The sequence below is a fragment of the Cyprinodon variegatus genome, unplaced genomic scaffold, assembly GCF_000732505.1.
Source record: "Cyprinodon variegatus isolate N-32 unplaced genomic scaffold, C_variegatus-1.0 Scaffold124, whole genome shotgun sequence".
In the NCBI taxonomy this organism is placed as follows: Eukaryota; Metazoa; Chordata; class Actinopteri; order Cyprinodontiformes; family Cyprinodontidae; genus Cyprinodon; species Cyprinodon variegatus.
Window position 1 is genome coordinate 713,436 of NW_015150577.1, and position 20,757 is coordinate 734,192.

Sequence of the window (20,757 nt, forward strand, 5' to 3'; positions counted from 1 at the left end):
ATTGAATTGAAGGTCAGTGCACACTGTTGCCATTCTTCAAGGGACACGAAAATGAGCTAAAGTCAGTATCAGATAATATCTGACAGCTGTTTTTTTAATTGTTTTCCCGGGATTCAAAAGTTTCACTTCTTTCCGATAAAGAAAAAGAAAAACCTCCAACAGAAACATCAAACATGATATTTAATGTACGTCACTATGGAAAATTTTAAAATCCTACTTACACTTGACATTGTAACCACAACACCCATCCACCCTTCCAAAACATTTACACAGCCTTTAATAAAATATTTGACTTTCTGATTGACTGTCATCTAATTGTTCTTGATTCCCAGTCCTCTCAAGTTTTCCTTACATATTTAATTCAAACAGCAGACCATTTCTTTAAAACACATTTTTTAAAAGTTTTTCATTTACTCGCAATATATTTGTTTGGTCTTAATTCACATAGTTTCATGACATATTCTCAATAGAAATGAGGTCGTCTGCGCCTTATCTCATCATTCAAAAGTAGCATTTTTATGGGATGAGGCTCATTTTGGTAACAAAATGGAAGATGTTATCAGTTCATGACATGATTTGTTTTCACAAGGTTCAGCTGTGACAGGTTACTTAAAGGTCTACATTCCGACTATCCTACTGCATAGCTGTGTTTGCCCGTATTCCGCTCTCTGAGGGCCAGGTGGGTTGGAACTCCCTAGGTAAATATTGGGAAGGTGCGAGGAAAAATGTTTTGCATACCAGAGCCACCGATCTGTGCAGGTGATGTCTTCCTCCCGAACCTTCAGGCACTCCCTCAAAGATTGTCGTGTTCAGGGAACCTTGCTTTCCATTTCAAAGTTTAACTCACATCAAAAACCAGCAGCGCATGGATTAGATTAGTCATAGTGGTGGTTTGTGAAGCACCCATGAAATGTTCTTGATGGCAGATTGATGTCTTGGGAGGAAACTGTGTGGAATTCCATATTTCAGCCTTGAAAACATAAATTTGTCAGAGGGGTCTGTGTTTCTTTTTTCTAGGCTGTTTTTGTTTTAAAGTTACAGTTCAAAACCTGAACAAGAATGTGCACCTGCTTTGTCCTTGATTTATAATTATATGCCTGTAGGTGAAAAATGGTATCTTGGTTACTACTGGGACATATTACATGTGAATTATTTTGCTCTTTAAAAGCCTCCCACATTTTAATCAGAAACGTCTGGGTATTTTTGCAGGATTTAAAAAAATAGAACTTATTTTTAAAGTGAAAAAATCTAATTCTAAGGAGTGTAGATCCTTTGTAGATTAGCAGAGTCTTGTCACAGATTGTCAGAACAACCTTTAATCCTAACCGTTCCTTTCTTGTTCTGGCAGTTTGTTCATGGTTGTTGTCATGAATGTTCCCATCATATTTTTTTCTGTTTGGTTTGCGAAAGTTTTCCGCGAGACAGTCTTTCACATGAAAGCATGAAAACTGGGTCTTGCTTGCCCAGAGTTCCTTTTATTAACAAGTAAATGGACTGTGACAAACTTTAAAAACAACTTTAGACTTTTAATAGTTGTAATCTGGCCACTCATCTATAAAAGCCCAAACATGTCCAATGTGCAGCTAATACTTGTCCAGTCAACAGATCATCCAATCAGATCTATCGATCACTGCAGCTCCTCCAGAGTTACCATGACGTGGGCCACCACTTCTCTGATTACTTTCTCCTTTTTTTGGCCATGGAGTATTTTTTTGATGAAACAATTAACAATCAGATAGTGTATGGTTCCTTAAAGAAGATTTTCTATGAGACTAAACCAGTTGAAACTAAAATGTTTCCACTTGACGAGTTCTAGATTTAGCATAGTGACAGACAAAAAATACATTTTTTTTATCTTAAATGCAAAATATTTAAATATGTTTTTACAACTTTAGTATAATTACTGCTATAATTGGATTTCTGTCTCACCTAATGTTTTACAGTCTATATACTCCATTTAACAATTATTTGATTGCTAAATTAGTTGACGATTATTTCAATAATTGCTTAATCACGATTAACCCAACTAATTGTTTCAGCGTCAGTGAACATTTATGTGTTGAAGGGTTTGCTGTTCTGTCATATCCTTGCTAATTTTGTATGATAAATTAAAAAGTGTTCTTTCTGATATTAAAAGCATACGTATGATATTGTTTTATCACCTTAGTCTGCTTTTAATTTGTCCACAACCTTATCCCCCACCCATCTAGTGTGTTACATTATGGCATTCATTCTCTTATATTCTCGAACATAAGGTCTGCTGCCTTTACAGAACATATGTATTGATACTGAACTCAAATTCAGATATTATCTGTCTACAAACAAAAAAAGTCTTAAAGTCAGTTGGATGCATTTAATGTTATTAAGCCGTATTTTTGGAGATGGGGTTTCATAATTTAAGCATTACATAGCACTGGTGTTACTGATTAGGAGAGCTTTGAATAATCTGAATAGTTTTTCAAACCACTGCAGAGGTTTTGGGCAACTTATTTGAATTGCGGGTCAGTTATTATTTTTATTTCTTGGCTTGTGATGAAACTGTCAACTATTTTTTTTACCTGATTTAGACACATGGCATATGGTTGAGTAACTGCCCAAATAAATTTCATCATTAAGAATAAGCTCAGAGGATTTAAAATCCCCACTAACCATTAATATTGGGAGTACAGAGAGAAAAAGTGACATGGGTTATGTAAGCTTTAAATGCTTTGGACAAGTCATGGAATTTTGTTGTATTTATCCATTTATAATTTACTATTTAATGTAAATTAATTTTTTTTCCCTTAGTCTTTTGGGGAATTTCTTTGAAAGATTGCCTGCTGTTGAATTTTAATTGCTGAAATGTGCAGTCTTTTCTGCAGTGTGCAAAATAGCGTTGCAAATGACCTTAAAGTTGTGCTGGTAAAACACCTGGAATAAACCCCTACGTATTTTAGGGGTTTAACATGTAAGGAACGAGATGATAGTAAATTTTTTATTTCATATTGGCAAGTCAAGCTTGATTTTTCTAGACAAGTCTTGTTTTTGACTCGTCTTTTATTTATGAGTGCCTCAATCCCCAAGAAAAAAATGAAGAAGAAAGAGATGAAAACAGAAAACAAAATTGAATAATTGAAATAAGCAGATGTTGAAACAGCTTCTAAATTGCTAATGAGTTCCGCTTCAAAGATGGGACATTGGAGCCTGTGGTGGTCTCGACTGCTCAGTGACACATGAGTGTATGCAGGAAGTCAAGGTGAGTTGTTGCAACTTTAAAACCAAACTTATGAATAATATGCACTGGTGAATTTCAGAGTCCTATCCTCCAATGATGTGCTGCATAAATGAACCCTTCCTGGAGTATGAAGGATTACTTTTACTCTTAGTTGCACATTCAGAATAATCCCTCATCATTTAGTTTGAGTCACACCATTCGTGGTCTATACTTACACTCCTTTAACCTATGATTTTGGTTTTGACTAGCAGAACATGTTCTCTTAGTGTACAGTGCAGATATGTGCATGTAGTCTGCACAGCCTATGTGGGTGTGCACAATATTTAGTGTGTGCTCTATACGAAATTGGCTGGGAAATGAGTGATGCCCTCCTTCTCTTGCTAGCAGTGCTGAGTCAGATCCAGGAGTATGTAATTACACGTGGCCGCCCTTCAACAGTCTTGGAGCCGTCTTCCCTGGCTCACCCATCAATGTTAACTCTTGTACTAGTATGGCTTACCCTGCAGGGCAAGCAAACCTCTTTTTCAGAGCTGGACTCTCTTGAGGCTACATGCAGTCCTCTATTATCATTCTCGCTGGCTCCAGGGGCGGATCCATGAGTCAGCGCAAACAAATTCCTCATCTGTAATGTACTCGCCTTGTTTTAGTTTCCGGGATTGGAATGAATGCAAACTACCAAACCAGGTAGAAGTTCTTCCCTGACAGGATGAATAATACAGTAGTTCTTTATTGTTCACAGGCCTGTGTAAACTTATGTCCACAAGCTCACAGGAGTGTACCTAATTAACTTTTAATAAAATGCAAGCTTTTCCTAAGATGCTTGGAAGATTTCTAATCAAGAGTATACTAATGAAAACAGACCCTGTTTCAGATTTTACAGTAAAAAAAAAAATATTTTTATGATATCTTTATTAGAGATATACAGCAGTTTTGTGTTTTTGAAAAACTTTGAGCTACAAATTCTGATTTCTATTTAACAAACTTTAGTCAAACAATTCTGAATGTTTTTTCTTTTATTTATCTGATATCAGAATACATTTTCTTAAATATAGGCAAAGTTGTGTGGTTTTACTAATTAACAGATATCAAAAAGGTGGCCCAGCTTGAAATACTAAACAACTACACAATGTAGGCCCTTTTGATAACTTTAAAGGTTTCCTAGATGCTCCCAACATTTTCAAGTCTTTTGAAGAATGCAGAGGCTTCTTAGGTATTACTAAGACTTTTTCTGATTTGCTTCTGTTCCTGGCTTTTTTTACAGGCTCCTGCTCTTTTTGCCAACATAAAATACCAAATGTTTTATTTTGGCAACCCTTGAAACTCTCATCTGGTTGGCTCAGGACCATTAAGTAAACTAGGAAGTAGTTCTGCATCGTACCACTAGGTTCGAAAGTAGAAAAACTTCATCAAAACATTTATAGAGAATGTTTCTTTCAACCCTGGTTATAAGATAACGATTTTGGTGAAGTTTACTGTAAAGTTATTACTTATTAACCTGACAACAGCCAGATGCATGCATCTGGCTGTTGTCAGGTTAATTACTTATTGCTACTTTGAAAATTTTAGTGATACTGTTACCCTTCCTGTTATCTTCTTAAAAGCTTCCCCTCTCTCTGCACAGCCTGGAGGTTAACTGACAGACCTCAGTCTAGAGTGCAATTTCTTTTGAATAGTTTTTTGTACCTTTTTTTGCTTCTCCTGGTCTCATTTTACTGAATATTGATAACTTAGTATCTTTTTTCTTCTGTAGCAACTTTCAAACTAAAGAGAGTTTCCAGCACAGCCTGATTTGGTACATTTTTTATCTTCGTCCTTTTCCCCTCTCTTGTGTTTTAGGAGGAGTTAGCAACACTTAGCAACTGTACTTGCCAGCTGTGTAAGTAATGCTGCTCATTCATAATGAGTGGGAATTCACACTGAGTGCTTTCTTACACTGTCTGACTACAGTGGTCGTGACAGCCAGACATGATTAACAGACTCTCTAATGCCTTGCCTCAGATCAAGTGGAAACGTTTGCTTTAACCTTTAAACTCTCATCAGTCATAAGGTTTAAGCATAGTAGAAGTTCAGATTGTGTATGTAAGGTAAATAAATGTTGGTGTTACATTGGATCTACAGTATAGTGATTCTGGTAATGCTAGTAGTTATTAGCTCCCTAACAGCCTACTGTAGGTGTCCCCCCAGTATTTATTTACCTCTTACTACTCATCGTTTTATAGAGATTTAACACTTGGATAATGCATTTATTATAACCTAAAAGACTTGGTGCAAGCAAAAGATCCCTGCATGCTAAGATGACAAGAACCATTTCTAAGGCCTTCGAACTGGCAAACAAAAATGCTATAAAAAACAGACAGAAAAAAACACAGTATTTATCAGATGTGCTAAAGTCTCTGTGAAGGCTCTGTAAGCAGGGGCAGGCGACCTGCTGTCTTATTAACAAGCAGCGTGTCTGAAGAGCGTGCCGCAGCCTCACCCTGCCATGGAAAGTTATTAAGTTTTAATGCCACCCAATAAAAGGCCTCAGATCTTGTATCTGCTTTCTTTATATGCCCAGTGGAATGCTCCCTGCCTGCAGGTGCTGCAGCTCGGCAGCGAAACAACTTCTGCCAGGCAGTCATGAAGGTGGATGGGAGCAGGAGGTTCCTAGAGAATGTGGCAAGCATTTCTTATGGCATGTTGAGAACGAGCAAAATCATTGGAGACAAATATACAATGTTAGGGGAAGTTTGAAAGTGTTATATAATAGGAGTTTTATCCCCAGACGCCTTCTGAGTGTACCAAAGACAACTGTATGTCTTGTACGGGGATTAGTGCAGCTCAGTCCTGGAGGCAACTTTCACTTTTTATGAAATGGAATATTTGTCATTTTTGAAGCACCTACGATTGTAGATGCACAGACAGCAAAATGCGGGTTTAGGATTGCTTCACTACTGTGAAGTGTCCTGGTAGTGATACAAAGGTTTAAAAGGTAACATCTAATACATAATCTAATCCTTGTCCTAAAAGCAGCAATTATTTCTAATTCTTTTCAACTTGAATTGAAAATTGAATATTACAGTAATAATAATGATGTTGTCACCAGATATGTTTTGTATTTGATTTTAGGCAGAAATGTGCAGTAAACTCTGTCTTCTACTTAACCAATCTTCCTCAACAAGGAAGCTGGGTGGCCTACCATCACTATATAAGTCACCATTATACTATTTTTTTGCTACAAGAAATTATTACACACACATAATGACAACTCAAAGCACTTTATACTAGAGCAAGATCCGCCAATAGTCATATGCAAAACATTGGTTGGCAACTCGGAGTTAAGTACCTTGTCTAGGGGGGCATCAAGATGTGACAGGAGGAAGCTGGTAACCCACAGTCTTTGGATTGAGCGAATAAAGTGTCATCCGCATAAAATCATGTGCTTATTGTGGACCAAAGTATTGGAAAAAAGTGTAGGGAAAAAAGGAAGAGGTGCAGAAAATGCAAAACAGGAAGGTAGGGTGAATAAAAAGGGATCTGTTCTCCCTTTTACTACTTTTATCAGTGGCAGCTCACAGTAATGGCTGTAAATGATGGCATGACAGGCGACGCTTCAATGTCACAAGTCACAAAAAAGATGTAATCCTCACATAGAGCCCGAGCTACCATGTCCATGCAGTACAAATGAGCTCACAATGCTCGGTGCCAGTGTGTTACTGGCTCTTTGAGTCATTGTCTTTTCCAATATGGAACAGAGTGGCACAGAGGCAACAGCTTTTCTCAGCACAGCTCATTGTCCCTTAACATCTTATTATAGAAACTGAAATCAGACAGGGCCAGAGCTTTATTTTGTCTGCAGATTCTGATAAGGATAGCTGTTTGCCTACACTTGATTTGTTGTGTTTTTGTGTCCATCTGTTGCAGTGTGTGTTGCACACTCTGCCCTTTACTCCCTGCAATTGTTACTCAGACTTATGTTGCTGCGGAGATAGCGCCGCAATCACCCTAAGCTGGAGCAGCCTCTCGTAAAGATAGGACTGCATGTGCACTTGTACATACAAACCTAAATGAATACAAACCCAACCTTTGACCATTTCACTACCACAAGCATCAAGGAGTGCTCTTTTTTTTTTCTTTCACCACTTTACACACCTAGCAAGCAGACTCATATTATAGCCTTAGGGCACTGACTTGCTACAACACGTCGAAGGAACACATTTCTTTTTGGCTTTTTGTTTTATTGAAAAAGGAAGTTGATGGTAGAGGTATGTCCAGATACAGGATTTGCTCGTTTTCAGCTTTGGAGGTGTTGGTGAGAGGATTTCTGTTTTGTCTTTTGACTGATATGTGTTTGTTCCAGATGTACAAAAAGTTCATTACGATTGAAGATACAATTTTATCCTTTTCCCATTTTGTCACATTAGAGCCACACGTTTAATTGTATTCTATTTATAGAAGCACCTATCAGGCTTTATCTTAACAGTATCCATTAGGTTAGTGTTTTAAGTATCGCAAATAGCAAATACTTTTTTCATTTTTTTTTAAATAATCAACATTTCATTTCTTCAGGTCAACAATGAGATTTGATAATACATGTTATCAGGGTAAAGTTAATCGTTTTTGATCCCTCGTGTACCGATTTGCTCCTAAATAAAAAAAAGGGGTTCGTCCTGGTATTGGTTGTTAATTTTGGTACAACTTGTTGAGCTAAGAAGTCACCTAACTAGTAAACAAAGACCAGATATTTTGGGTAAACACCTGTAAATTTAGTTGGTGGTAGATTTTTCAGGTTTTGTTCTTCGAAAGGTCTTTTAATTTGCAGCTCGATGAGCCCACTTGCACAGAGACAAGCAGAGTCATGCCCCAAGCGTCTGCAAGGCCGCGGTGCTAACCAGCTCTGCCTTGAGACGACTGGGTTTTTTTACAGAACGCAGACAGGCTGATGAAAGACAAAGAGCGGTCTGACTTGATTGCTAATTAAAGGGGGAGAAGGTGATGGCACATGGCTCCAGTCTTTTTTTAGTTTTTCCTCTTCTTTTATATGTCTGTTTTTAGTTTGCCTTCTACTGCCTCTCGTCACACATCTGGGATAAGTTGTCAGTCTTTTTGTCAGCATAACAGACAAGTTTCTCAAGCATGTCATTCTTCTCTCTTCATATTGCATGATACTGGAAAGAGTGTGACTTTTGATTTTTCTCAGGGTTGTCAGTTACCTGCAAGTTGTTTCCCCTTTCAGAAGAGTTAAAGGAGGTTAAAGTTTCAGCTGAAACTGTGTCCTCTGTTGAATGGAGGGGTGGGGCAGGGGTGAAAGTCGAGGGCGGTGGGGGTGGGTCGATTTAGCCCATTGGAAATTATTGCAAGACAACAATTTCCAATGTATTATTATTGCAACCTGTGATTAGGAATTGGTTGTGAGAGGTGTGGAGTGTTGCTATGTGAGTCACGCCACAGTGCGGGCTTTAAGTAATTTTTTATGGTTTGGATAAGAGTGAGCATGTGTGTAATGACTCAGATCCTGTGCAAACTACCTGGAGCATGTGTTTGCTCACTTTTTTTGCTCCATATCAACTTTGAAGTCAAACATTAAACGGAGAGCTTTCAGGACAGGAAAGGTTTTGATTGAACAAGTTTGGATTATGTATTATTCTCTACCCTAATCTGACCGCAGTCAATGTTGTAGATGATTGATGCCGATGTACTGTTTGTACATCAGAAGAACCTCCCCTTATACCCGTATCTCCTTGGGAATTGACACAAAACTCCGGAGCTGTGTCAGGAGGACGTGTCGTTCTCAGTATCATTCTGCTTGTGAATAAAAGGAACAGACAGCAACCCGAGACTCACACACCTGTTTGTTTCCTGTTAGTGCAGATTATCCCTTTTAAATAGCAAGAGGTACGACAGCGAAGGATTATAGGAAAATAATCTGAGCTGAGAGATTTTATGTGAAACTATGATACATGCTCCTTAGGATAATAAATTTTTTTGTATAGTTTTAATATTACCTTCACTGCAAAGGTGATTTAAATGTCCAATGATTTGGGCTCTTTTTTGTTTTTCAATGTATGCATATCTTTTTGGTCCCTTTTAGATCCGATACCCTAAAGTACAATTCAGTGTAACCAACTGCCTTTAAAAGGCCACCAGATTGATAGAGTTACCTTGTAACTGGATCTGAAATCATTCACAGCTTAGTTTCAAGCTGTAGTTGCAGCAAAACGTAGTTCTACAAAATGTTGCCCCACAGAGGATAAATACGAACAGTAAGCATACAGGTAACCCTTTTATTTCACTTTACAATTGTGTGTTACTTTATGCTTGTCTAATATATCGAAACTCAAATGTGACACATTTGCATTTAGACATTGTGATATGTAGAAAAGAGCTAAAAATAATATTCAAATCAATTATGTGTGTTAAAAAACAAAAAAGCAGATCTGATCTGATCTTTGAGAAAAAAAACATCTATCTCCCTTTAACCTGATTTCTTGAACTAACAAAAAGCTTCGGCAAGGAGGTGAATGATTGTCTGTGCTTACTTTATGAGACACCCAGAATGCAACACTGCACACTCTGTGCCCTCTCAAAGAAAATGGTGTAGTTGAGCTTTTGAAATTTCAGGGTTTTGATGTCTGATAAGCACTCCTATTTCAAATCACATTTCCTGCCAGATAAAATTGCCTTGCCAGCCTCCATTAAATGAATTCCTTCATTGTGTGATCACCCACCACCGTCTCCTTGTCTTCCAAAGATCTCGTTCTACAAGTTCAATCCTTGAGTCATGCCGTTATTTGTTCTGTACGCTGTGTCGTTTTGAGTTGTACTGTGCCGTGTTGTCACATCAGATAGTTTATTGCTCCCCGGGAGACTTTGTGTTTGGCATCTAAACACTGTAGAGCAATGGTGGTGCAGGGCAACCAGGTCAGCAGTGGAACAGAGGTGGAGTTAAGGGCTTTTGTTAAGGAAAGCAGGAATTCTTCCGGCTGGAAGATGAAGTCAATGCATTCCTCTGGAGCTGCTCCCAATACGCAGCCAGTGGAGCGACGCCACACTTTGAATAAAGGCCAAGATAATGGTGGCGTTCAAACTAAAACACCTCCCATGGAGAACCACGAAGAGAGAAAGAGAACACCATCTGACGAGTTCTCTTTGAGCCACCTAAATAGAAAAACTTCCTTTGCCGTGCCAAGTTTAGGAGATAACTGCCTGCAGCACTTCAGTTTTGAAATGTGCTGATGTGATTTATTGTCTCATTTTAAAGTATAGCATTTAAAGTACAGACAGACAAGATGCAAGAGCATAATGATATTTCTTTAGGTTAAACATGCAGCACCTGCATTTTAGTTCAGATCCAGTTCAGGTCCAACTTGCTGAGGCTAGTTGGACCTAGTGTGTTCAGACACTTTATCGTCTTTCTGGGGTTTTTCTTCTCCCACCAACACCCACACATCTCAAACTCGTATACCTAGTTCTGCCTTCCCTTGTCAGTTCTTTGCTGCAATAAGCTATCATGAAAGCTTTGAAGGAAGTCAGCAGAGCGTTTAAAGGGGTTAAAGGTCAGCATTTGTGCTCACAGGTCTACAGGTTTCTGCTAAAGCTCTTAAAGCAATCAGATCTGCCTTACTCTACTATGCAGTTAGTGGCTTTAAACCTATAAAAGACAGTAATACCAGGTAAGTATCCATCTTGATTTCTTATTAAGATTTTATTCGATAAAACAACACAAAGTATAACCTATATAATAACCTAATTATAAAGTAAAACATAGTAAAATGTTTTTTTGATGTTTTCAAGAACAAAATGTTCAAATATGAGAGATTACTCCCTCAGCTCTGACAACAAGACATAAACTCCGGTGCAACCAAGTATTTTCTGAAGTCATCAGTTTACTAATGAGTGCCATCCTGTGTAATTCAGTCTTAATACAGCTGCAGAGTAAGAGCTTCATAGATTATTGGATTATATTGAATTAATATAATTTTTAAGATTAAATACAGCAGTAAACAGGTAAGGGAATGTACCGAAGTTAAAACAGATCTAGATTGTAAATTGAATGATGAATCTATCATACTATGTACCATATGAATGCATCTTATGTGACAAGCAGGGCAAGTAAAGAATTAATCTGAAAGCAGCCAATAGGTAACTTTGGAGGAGTTACAGAGATCCAAAGCTCAGGTGGGAGATGCAATAAAAAATTGATCTTTTGGATCTCCATGTAAAACTCTTTGTTAGAAACAGGCACTGCACATCATCTTGCCTCTTTGGGGATATTTTTTTTTTTCTTCATGGACAGGCTAGTAAGAGTTGGGTGCTAAGGGGCAATCCTGGAAGGAAACCTGTCAGAAGCTGCAGAAGACTTGGAACTGGGCTAATGTGCAGCCAAAACAAATGGGCAGTTCATAGTTATTTTTTAAAAAATAGCCAAGTCAAAGTCCAGACCTAAATTGAATTCAGTGTCTTTGACAAGGCATTAAAATTGTTGTTTAATGTGGCTTTTTCTTAAGCTATCATTCAAAACAAAAATACAAATAAAAAAAAAAAGAGTTAGACCTTCTGCTGTAACTGCATTAAAAGTTTTAACCCTACTAGGACTAATGCATGCCACACTTTCAGGTTTGGATTTAATATTCCTTAAATGAAATGTGATTATTTTCTTCTTTTCCCAACCATGAATGACGTAGCAGTTTAATTCAAATGAATACATTTATAATACTTGTGCAAGCCACTGTATATTCATCTCACTCAACATTGCAAGTCTTTGACGTCAATACTGTTTGGTGTATAAACTGTTATAATAAAACTATATTATCTGAGGTAGTTATGTATGTAATAACCTTTGATTCAGTTTGTTTAGGCTATCAACAAGATTTATGTAATATGTTAGACAGGATTATGCGGTGATATTAGTCTGTATAGTCCACTTACAATTAGAAGATTAAAGAGTGTCTGAGTCACACTAACACACCTCTCTCTCCCTTTGCTGTGTATTATTTTGCAGAGGGTCATGCAGCGGTAAGGTGCTGCAAGCTGAACAGAGCTGATCTGCTTTGAGGACCATCTAACCCTTCACACTGACCCAATTAGTCTAAGATGGAGCTGAAAGTTTGGGTGGATGGAGTGGTGCGGGTGGTCTGCGGCCTGTCTGAAGAAACTTCCTGCCAGGATGTCGTCATCGCTTTGGCACAAGCCATTGGTGAGTAAATAAGTCACTGAATCATTGGCCTCCAGGGTTTTGATGCATATTGCATTTGTATGTTTTGTTATTACATCTAAAAGCCCATATCAGTCAGACTTTAGCTGTGTTCAGAATCATACAGCTGTGTGTTCTAACAATATTAAATATGGGAGAAGAGGTCCTGTTTTTTTAGCACCTTTATTCTCCTCTTCACTGACCTGAATCGAGTCCTTTGGATCTTAGATTTCAGCAGGGTGTCCATCCCTGTGTCCTCAGGCTTAATGCTAGCCACACGCTGCAACAGCATTAAACAGCATCACTCCACATTTAGACTCTCCTCCTTCTGTGAGTGAGCTTGCTGCCAAGTCATCGGGGAGTGTTTGCCCTAATTTCCAGATCCTTGTGGAAACTTGACTTTATCAGAATTTTTCTTTTCACTTGCTTTAGAAGTATTATACACCCATCTTTTTTCTCAATTCACCCTTTTTGAGCAGGGATAGGAAAGTAACAGTTTGAGAAAGGAGATACTAGAAGTTAGTACAAAAAAACGTAGAAATGCAAAAATCTGGAGATTGGCAGAGTTCACCTTCTAGGACATCAACCCCAAACGTTCATCCTGAGCTATAGTGAAGTAGTTTACACCAGAGCTGGCCAACTCCAGCTTTTAAGGGACATTATCTTTCACTTTTAAAAGTTTTTGCTGTTTGTGCCCTGTGAAATAATTAGGGAACTGATAAGGTAATTCAGCCATTTTGATAATCTACATTAAATCAAGAATACTTCTTTTTCAAGCAGGACACTAGTGGCGAAGGACTGGGGTTTGGATCAAATCATCCTGACTGATATTAGACTGTGTTACAAAAAAAAAAGGCCACAATGTCAATCTTTTGATGTTCAAGCTGATCTTGGACCAGAAGTGCTTTTTTCTTACACAAGATTAAAAAAAAGCTACACTGCAAAAATGGTCTAAAAACGAGTAGAAAGTTCTTAAATATGTGTATTAAGCCTTAATTTGAGTGTGTAAATTAGATAATCTGCAAATGAAATTAGTATTTTTGCCCTTGGAATAAGACAATTAGAGCTTATGTATTTGTAATAAGTAGTTTTGTCATTTTAAATGTAAATTGTCTTATTCTATTGGCAAAGTGTCTCACTTACCTGCTGAATTCAAGAAAAATGCATTTATTTTAAGAAAAAAACTACTTAGATTTTCATTTTTTGCAGAGTATTTGGGGCCTTGGAAGTGTTCTTAGTAACTTTATAATGTCTCTGTGTTCACTCTGTCTTTTTATCTTTTTTTGCAGGTCAGACAGGTCGATATGTTCTTATTCAGCGTTTAAGGGACACCGAAAGACAGCTGTTGGCCACAGAGAAGCCCCTTGAGTCTCTGGCCAAGCTAGGCCAACATGGAAGTGAGGTTCAGTTCTTCCTGCGGCGTACTGGGCCCAGCAGCAGTGATGGACCTAGTTCAAAACAAGAAAGACAGTCTCCAGTTTCGCTGCCCAAGCATCCTGAGCCAGAGCCTTTGAAACGTAACCAACCTAAAAAGGCATTAACATTTAACTTGGGGCCATCTACATCCCCAAAAACCAAGGTCAGACAGTTTAGGCGGTCTCCAAGGGATTCCCCAGAACAAAGAGCCTCTCCATCCTCTTCACCTAGTCCTGTATCCCCACATGCACCATCGCCTTCTCCCTCACCCCCTATTGGACCTTCTAAGGAGGAGGTGTTTAGAAAAGTTATTCAACAACAAGAGAGACTGAGAGCCTTAGAGGACCAGTTAGAAGGCCTAGAGATGGATTCACATTCCCGGGATCGTCCTTACCCCTCTCCAAACCTCTCACCATTGTCAGACTCTCATTTGCAAGAAGAGATTGATGCTTTGGAGCAAATAATGCGAAGGAACCAAGCTCAGCTCACGAATGAGCAGTACTGGGAGGAAGAACTTCAGGTGGAGGTAGAAAAAGAGCGAGGAATGAGGAGAAAGCTGGCAGACCTACATGCCAAGCTGGATGACTGCGGGCGGCGACTCCATGACTTCTCCATTCGCTCCGCCCAGCTGGAGCAAGAGATCCAGAGGGAGAGCCAAGCCGCGAGCAAAGCCAGCGGGGCCCAGGAGTCACTGGATGCTTTGAAGGCGGAGCTGCGTATCCAGGAGAGGCAAGGGGGCGACTTTGAGGAACAGTTGTCAGAGGCTGACAAAGCTCTGGAGAAGGCGGAGTCTCTGCTGCAGGTAAGGAGAGAGGTCTCGGTTTTGGAAAAAGGACTTTAAAGGGGTTAAGATTGTCCCCATTTTACTTTACATTAATCTGTATCCCTCTCCTACCTGCATAATGCAGCAGACACATCACAGCAAATAGACATTCAAAAGGAGAAATATGAATTCTGAACAAAAACTGATTTACTCTATTAGTATTATGATATCATGGCTGTGTGCTCATGCTAATGGAAGTGTTGTATTTATACTTTAGCTAAACCAGTCTGGCAGGTATATCACTGAATGAAATTCATGTTATAAATTCATGGCTACCAATGTTGTTTACACTATCTTTACATTTGTATGTCTTCCATTGTACTGTGTATAGAAAATGGGATTAAAAAGAATTTATTTGGATTACTTAAGCCCTTTTTATTGGATTTACTCAACCTCAACATATTGTATTGTTTTGTATTTGTTGAATTTGAGTCATTGCCACAGACGGAGGTGTCCTCATAAAAGCCTAATCCAGTTTAAAGGAAAATATGAGCTTTTTAAAAACCCAAATGACATGCAGGACCAACCCATAACTCCCACACAGCTCATAAAATAAATGATGAACATATCATCAGAGCTACTTGACATGAAACTCACAACAGGTTATAAGCCATGTGATTTTCAGAGGTAAAACAGAAAATCAAATAGATTTTTAGTCCATATATTAAGGTATAAGTAATAGACTTTAATAACACAGGAAATAAGTACTGAGCATGCATACTGACCTCCGTTTACATTTTGGTAGCTTGTCTAAATGATCTGCAGTAAACTTTAATAAGCTCCAAGAATTTGTCTTCAGCAGGGGAATCATGCACAGTGAGTTTGTAGTCGAGTAAATCATTTTTGGTTATCACAGTTAACCTCTATCTGCTAAATGCATCTTTTTATGGAGGGAACTGTTGTCAAAGAAAGGTCTGCCTTTAAATGATATGAAAATGATAATAATGATTGCGTGTTTGTATGTGTAGGCCACTGCTTCAACGGTCTGTATTCGTACTGAAAATCAAAATCAAACAAGCTTTTCCCCTTTTGCTTTTTACATTTCCGTCAACAGTGACCATTTTTTCATCACTTTGTCCTTGGACAACTAATGTGATTATTATTTTTTTTTACTCCTCTGCCTGAAACCTTGTAATAAGCCTCTTGTCATGGTCGGTTTAGGGTGAAATTATGTTCTTTTCACAATTGGATGACAGTCTCAATATCGTTCTCTGGAACAGTCAGTGTGCAGAAATCTTGATGCAATTTTTGTGCTACACCTTGATGTTGAATAGTGTTTAAATGGGCCGTCAATCAGCACTGACATAAAGCAGAATTGCTTTGTAAATATGGACAGATCTTTGCTTTTTTCCATAGCTTTCTGTGCCGATTTAAACCTCTTTTTACGTCCTGTGTTCAATATTTACGTCCTGTCACTCCAATCTATAACACATTGTTTCATTTTTTGACTGATTTGTTTTTCATTTATTTGTATGTGTGGATTACTTTGGGCGTTTCCAACATCTGGTGTAAATTTTAATGTATTTAGCTTCATTAGACACATTTAGTGCGGAAAAGTTAACATGAGGGATGGGGCATTAACTGTCATGGGATGCCATAATGGTGATTTGGTAATGTATTAGAGAGCTATTAATGTCACTGCAACCAAACCTCACAAATGATAATCTTAGACATAAAAGGTTAGAGTTACCTTCACCAAATAAAGCTACTCAAGTAAAACGGTTACATAAAGTATTGCAAATGAAAGTCAGGCAGCCCATAAGTCAATTAATCACAATTTAAAATGTAAAGATATTAGATGCTTTCCGGAAAATTTAAAAAATATATATATATAGTAAAAGCAACAGCTACAACCTTACAGTCCATTTTTTTGTACAAAAAAATGACAGGCTGACTGGTCATCCCAAGAGGAGATGTGCTCCATGTACTTTTTGCTGAGTTTGCATTGACTAAAGGATTAAATTAAAATTAATTCCACCTTCATGGTGGATTAGCAGAAGTGAGAACGGTTATGTTCAATTAAAGCCTTGTCAAAAATGTGAAGCAGAACCTTTTTTTTGCAGTATAAAGAAAAGTTTATGTGCCTTTAATTCAGAAAACATTTCAAGGGAAATCCAACATAATGCTTAGTTAGAAAGACAAAAATAAACTACACCATAGGCAGTGAGCACAATATATATTGTACTAAGTGGCAGACATCACAGCTTGCATTGTAGGATAATGAAGATATTGCCATACATCCAGTAACTGTTAGAAAAAACAGGAAGCCTTCACTTCCTTAAAAAATGTTAACACTCCAAACATGAAATGGTACAAGAACGCTCAGTCCATTTCGATGAAAAAGATCTTGTGTCAGTCATCAGCCAGCGGAATGGGTCGAGGCAGCCAGCCGAGCGTTAAAATGTTGCCGGTGATGAGCACAGCGTTCCTATCATGGGGCTAATGGAGGCAGACCTGCAGGTGTGAACTGCCTCAGCAGGCTTTTTCAGTCCAACATCAATTATCCAAACACACACATGCACAGGCCGGCAAAGTGGTAGGAAGGAACAGCATACAGATGCATATTTTGTTTCAATGTGCAGACATGCCATTCAAGATGAATGGCTTTTCTGTTAAAACAGATTGACATCTGGCTTGGGAGCATTAAAGTTCACTGTGAGAGTAAAGATGGCTGTTTTTCTGGAGAAGTGTAGAACTTTATATTTTCAATAGATGTCGACAATCATTGCCTTGCTATATATATATATATATATATGTGTGTGTGTGTGTGTATATTTATATGCATAATGTTTAAACTGATAGGATCAGGCAGATATGACTCAGACTAATAGCCTTGTAATTACCTCATCAACAGTAACCTGCAGCAGCGATTTAGATCTCGTTTTCTAGATTCTAGATTCTGCTGCCCTCTTCTGGGGGCTTTTTTGTACTTTTGAGAATTGTTAATGAATCAAGCTGATGCAGAAAAATGTTTTTGATACTAAACAGACACATCCAGCCAATAGCAGTTCAATCATATCTTATTTTTCTCCATCTTCACCATCCAGGCCAAGCAGAATGAGCTGGAAGATCTGAATAAGGAGCTGAGGCAGTGTAACCTGCAGCAGTTTATTCAGCAGACAGGCGTCCTGCCGGCTCACAGCCACTCACGCACAGAGCTGCAGGAGCAGCTTGAGCAGCTGGAACTGGCAGCAGGTAGTGTGGACGCTCCAAACAGTGTAAGGTATTTTTTTCTTATTGGTCATTCTCAATGATTTTTCTCTTTTCCCCTTTCAGGACGCAGTGTAACTCCCGTGGAATTCCCCCCTCGTCCGACAGCCAAACAGTTTCTAGGACATCCTCGGAACCTGCAAAACCCTCTTGTGTCCAGTCTCAACCCTGAGGGTGTGTATGTGTGAGACCCTGCTGCTTCCCACGTCTCCATCACCCGGTCCCAAGCCTCTCGCCCCTAAATCTACTCCAGCTTTCTTGGGCTTAAGGCTGATGCTTTCAATAATGGTGTTCGAATTATATGTGTACCGGTGGTCTCTCCTACTTCTTAACTTCCCTTTGCTCAGCCATTTCAAGATGAAAGGCTTTCCTTTAACAGCTCTCCCTCAGTCCTGTCTACAGCTTTTTACATCTGACGCAGTCTTCCACGTTCTCCTTTTTAATGTTTCTCACATCCTTTTAAGCTTCAATTCACAAGGGGTTATGTTCTCTGTACTTGCATGTCCTCGTTGCCTTACACTATTTGCTTCTGGACTAACCGTAACCGCTTCTGTTATACTTTAATGCATCTTGGGATTTGCTGCTAATCCCCTCCTTTGTAATTCCGAGTGGCCTTCCCGCCCTCAAGTCAAAAAATCAACTTCTTCTCTGTATCTCAATGTAACCCATTGATCACACTGCAAATGACTGTGCCAGATGTTGTGATGGTGGGTTTGATTGAGGTGTTGCTGTTTGTTTTTTACTGATTTGGGGAAAAAAGACCAATATAATTGCATTAATCTACCTGTGAGGGCATGTCTGATCCCAATGCCTTGTACTTTGGTGATGCTTGACTTCCAAAGAACAAGAGCTTTTCACTGTGGGCTCTGCAAATGTGTTGCATACTCCCCTTCTCCTCCTGTTTTAAACCATTTGGCCTTGTGTACTTACAAAGAAATTATCAGGGATGTCTATTTTAACCAAGACTCTTGTTTAAAAATACTACTTGTAGAGCCACAGATGTTGGGTTTACTGACATGCTCCTTTTGTTCTCTGGGACAGTTGTACCTGCTTGTTTTGCTTAACTTCACACTAACAGTTTGACCTGTCATAAATCGCACTATGCCTTGTACGATAGAATCGAGCTAGGCTCGTGTACAGTAAATTAAAAAAGGTACTTTTACTACTTAAATTGTTCACTTTTTGTCGACCACAAACTTCAAGATATTTTACTGGGATTTATTTCATTGACTTATATATATATATATGTATATAATTAGTCCACTGAGGTGGAGATTATTGTCACAATAAATAAATGAATCCACCTTCTAATTTGCATCATGAACTCCCATAAGAAAGGGGAGTGATAAAGTCATAGACATTTTTAGCAGATGCGTTTAGACTAAGGTTTTTTTTTTTTGTAGTGAAAAGGGAGAGCTGCTTAGAGCAGATGTGACAATGCATGGATCTGATTACGGGGAGAGGAAACCATTTCAACGCTCCAGAGGAGCTTTATAAGCAGGATGGGGAAGATAAAGTAATCTGATGGAAAGGTCTAGATCAGGGGTGTCAAACTGGTTCCAGAAACGGCCGTGTGGCTGCAGGTTTTCTTTCCAACCAAGCAATAGCACACCAGACTCCAGCCATCTCAGTAAGTGAGTCCAATCTGAACATGATGACTTGATGAGATGAATGGAGTCTGGTGTGCTATGTTTGGTTGGAAAGAAAACCTGCAGCCGCACGGCCCTTTCTGGAATCAGTTTGACACCCCTGGTCTAGATAAATTCCAGATCTAATCTAACTGCGCATGTTTTATTTAGAGTACTGAATAAGTATCAATGTCTCAATTTTTCGATGCGTGATTGTAAAATATTTTAAGATGAGCATTTCTCTTCTGCGTCACTGCGTCTTGTTCTTGGAGTTTGTGGCTACACTCAGACATAAAATTTAAAAGAAAAAGGGAAGAAGCACCCAGAGTCATTCATTTTCCGTTTCAAACAAATCTGACAAAACATCAGAGCGTGATGATTGGTCAAACTGTTGTGTGCCTTGTGTGCATCTCTTTTACATTTGCTGTGTGGTTGATTTTTTTTAGGTTTGAGACAAATGATAATATTAATTCATTTAATGTCAACTATTTATATCAAAATTATGTTCTGACAGCAATCATTGAGTTGTGATCCATAAAATCTATGAGCGATTGAATGAACCCAGCAGCCGCTGTTGTCTTACTGTGTTCCCTGCAGGCCTGTCCAATGAATCCAATTCACTAATGATGTATCTTAGCTGAAAAATGTGTTACCCCCTCCAAAAAGCACCCCAAACAAAACAAAGGGATCATCATCCCCCACTTGTCTTTGTGTCTCTTACAGTCCTGACATCCCGAGAGTCGTCATGGAGATAAAACACGGACCACAGGGCCAAGGGAAAGTTGTTCACTTCTTTGTCACCGTCGCATCTTCTTTAACCCCTTTTTGCTTCCTAACATTTCCATTCCATATTAATACACCTTACACTTTCTTTATATAAATACAAAAACATATATTTGCAAAGTTTTGCTACTGTAAGCATTTCAAAGTATCTGTACGAAATGTAAAATAATTTAGGAATCTTTGAGCAATAGAGATTATTACTATTACTGTGTATTTAAATAATAAAATGTGAATTGTGTATTAGAAATTCTTTTGTTGAGTGTTTATTTATTTATTAAAAAAATAGGATTATAATAAAAGCTTTTAAAAATATGCAGCTAGAATTTTTGGATATACTAACATGCAAGTGTGCATTTATTAAAAAGTAAAATACTGCATATAAATGTATAATAAACATATATTTAAGAGTATGAAGTATGTATACTTTTGATTGCACTTGCTGTTTAATGGGTTCATGGTTTCTTATAATGATTTCTAGGCATTAATATGTAACTGATGGAAATCTCTTGAG

At 38.3% G+C, this 20,757-nt stretch overlaps 1 protein-coding gene across 2 annotated transcripts in view; it reads left to right on the top strand.

The window, feature by feature from the left end:
• Positions 1 to 20,476, top strand: part of rassf7 (Ras association (RalGDS/AF-6) domain family (N-terminal) member 7) — a 37,405-nt gene extending 16,929 nt beyond the window's left edge. For both annotated transcript variants that reach the window (XM_015375737.1, XM_015375736.1), the window contains exons 2-6: positions 12,195 to 12,389; positions 13,676 to 14,604; positions 17,673 to 17,820; positions 17,902 to 18,009; positions 20,187 to 20,476. In XM_015375737.1, coding sequence (XP_015231223.1) covers positions 12,287 to 12,389; positions 13,676 to 14,604; positions 17,673 to 17,820; positions 17,902 to 18,009; positions 20,187 to 20,218 — 1,320 coding nt within the window. In that variant the 5' untranslated portion in view covers positions 12,195 to 12,286 and the 3' untranslated portion in view covers positions 20,219 to 20,476. The remainder of the gene's footprint in view (positions 1 to 12,194; positions 12,390 to 13,675; positions 14,605 to 17,672; positions 17,821 to 17,901; positions 18,010 to 20,186) is intronic.
• Positions 20,477 to 20,757: the final 281 nt, after the last annotated feature.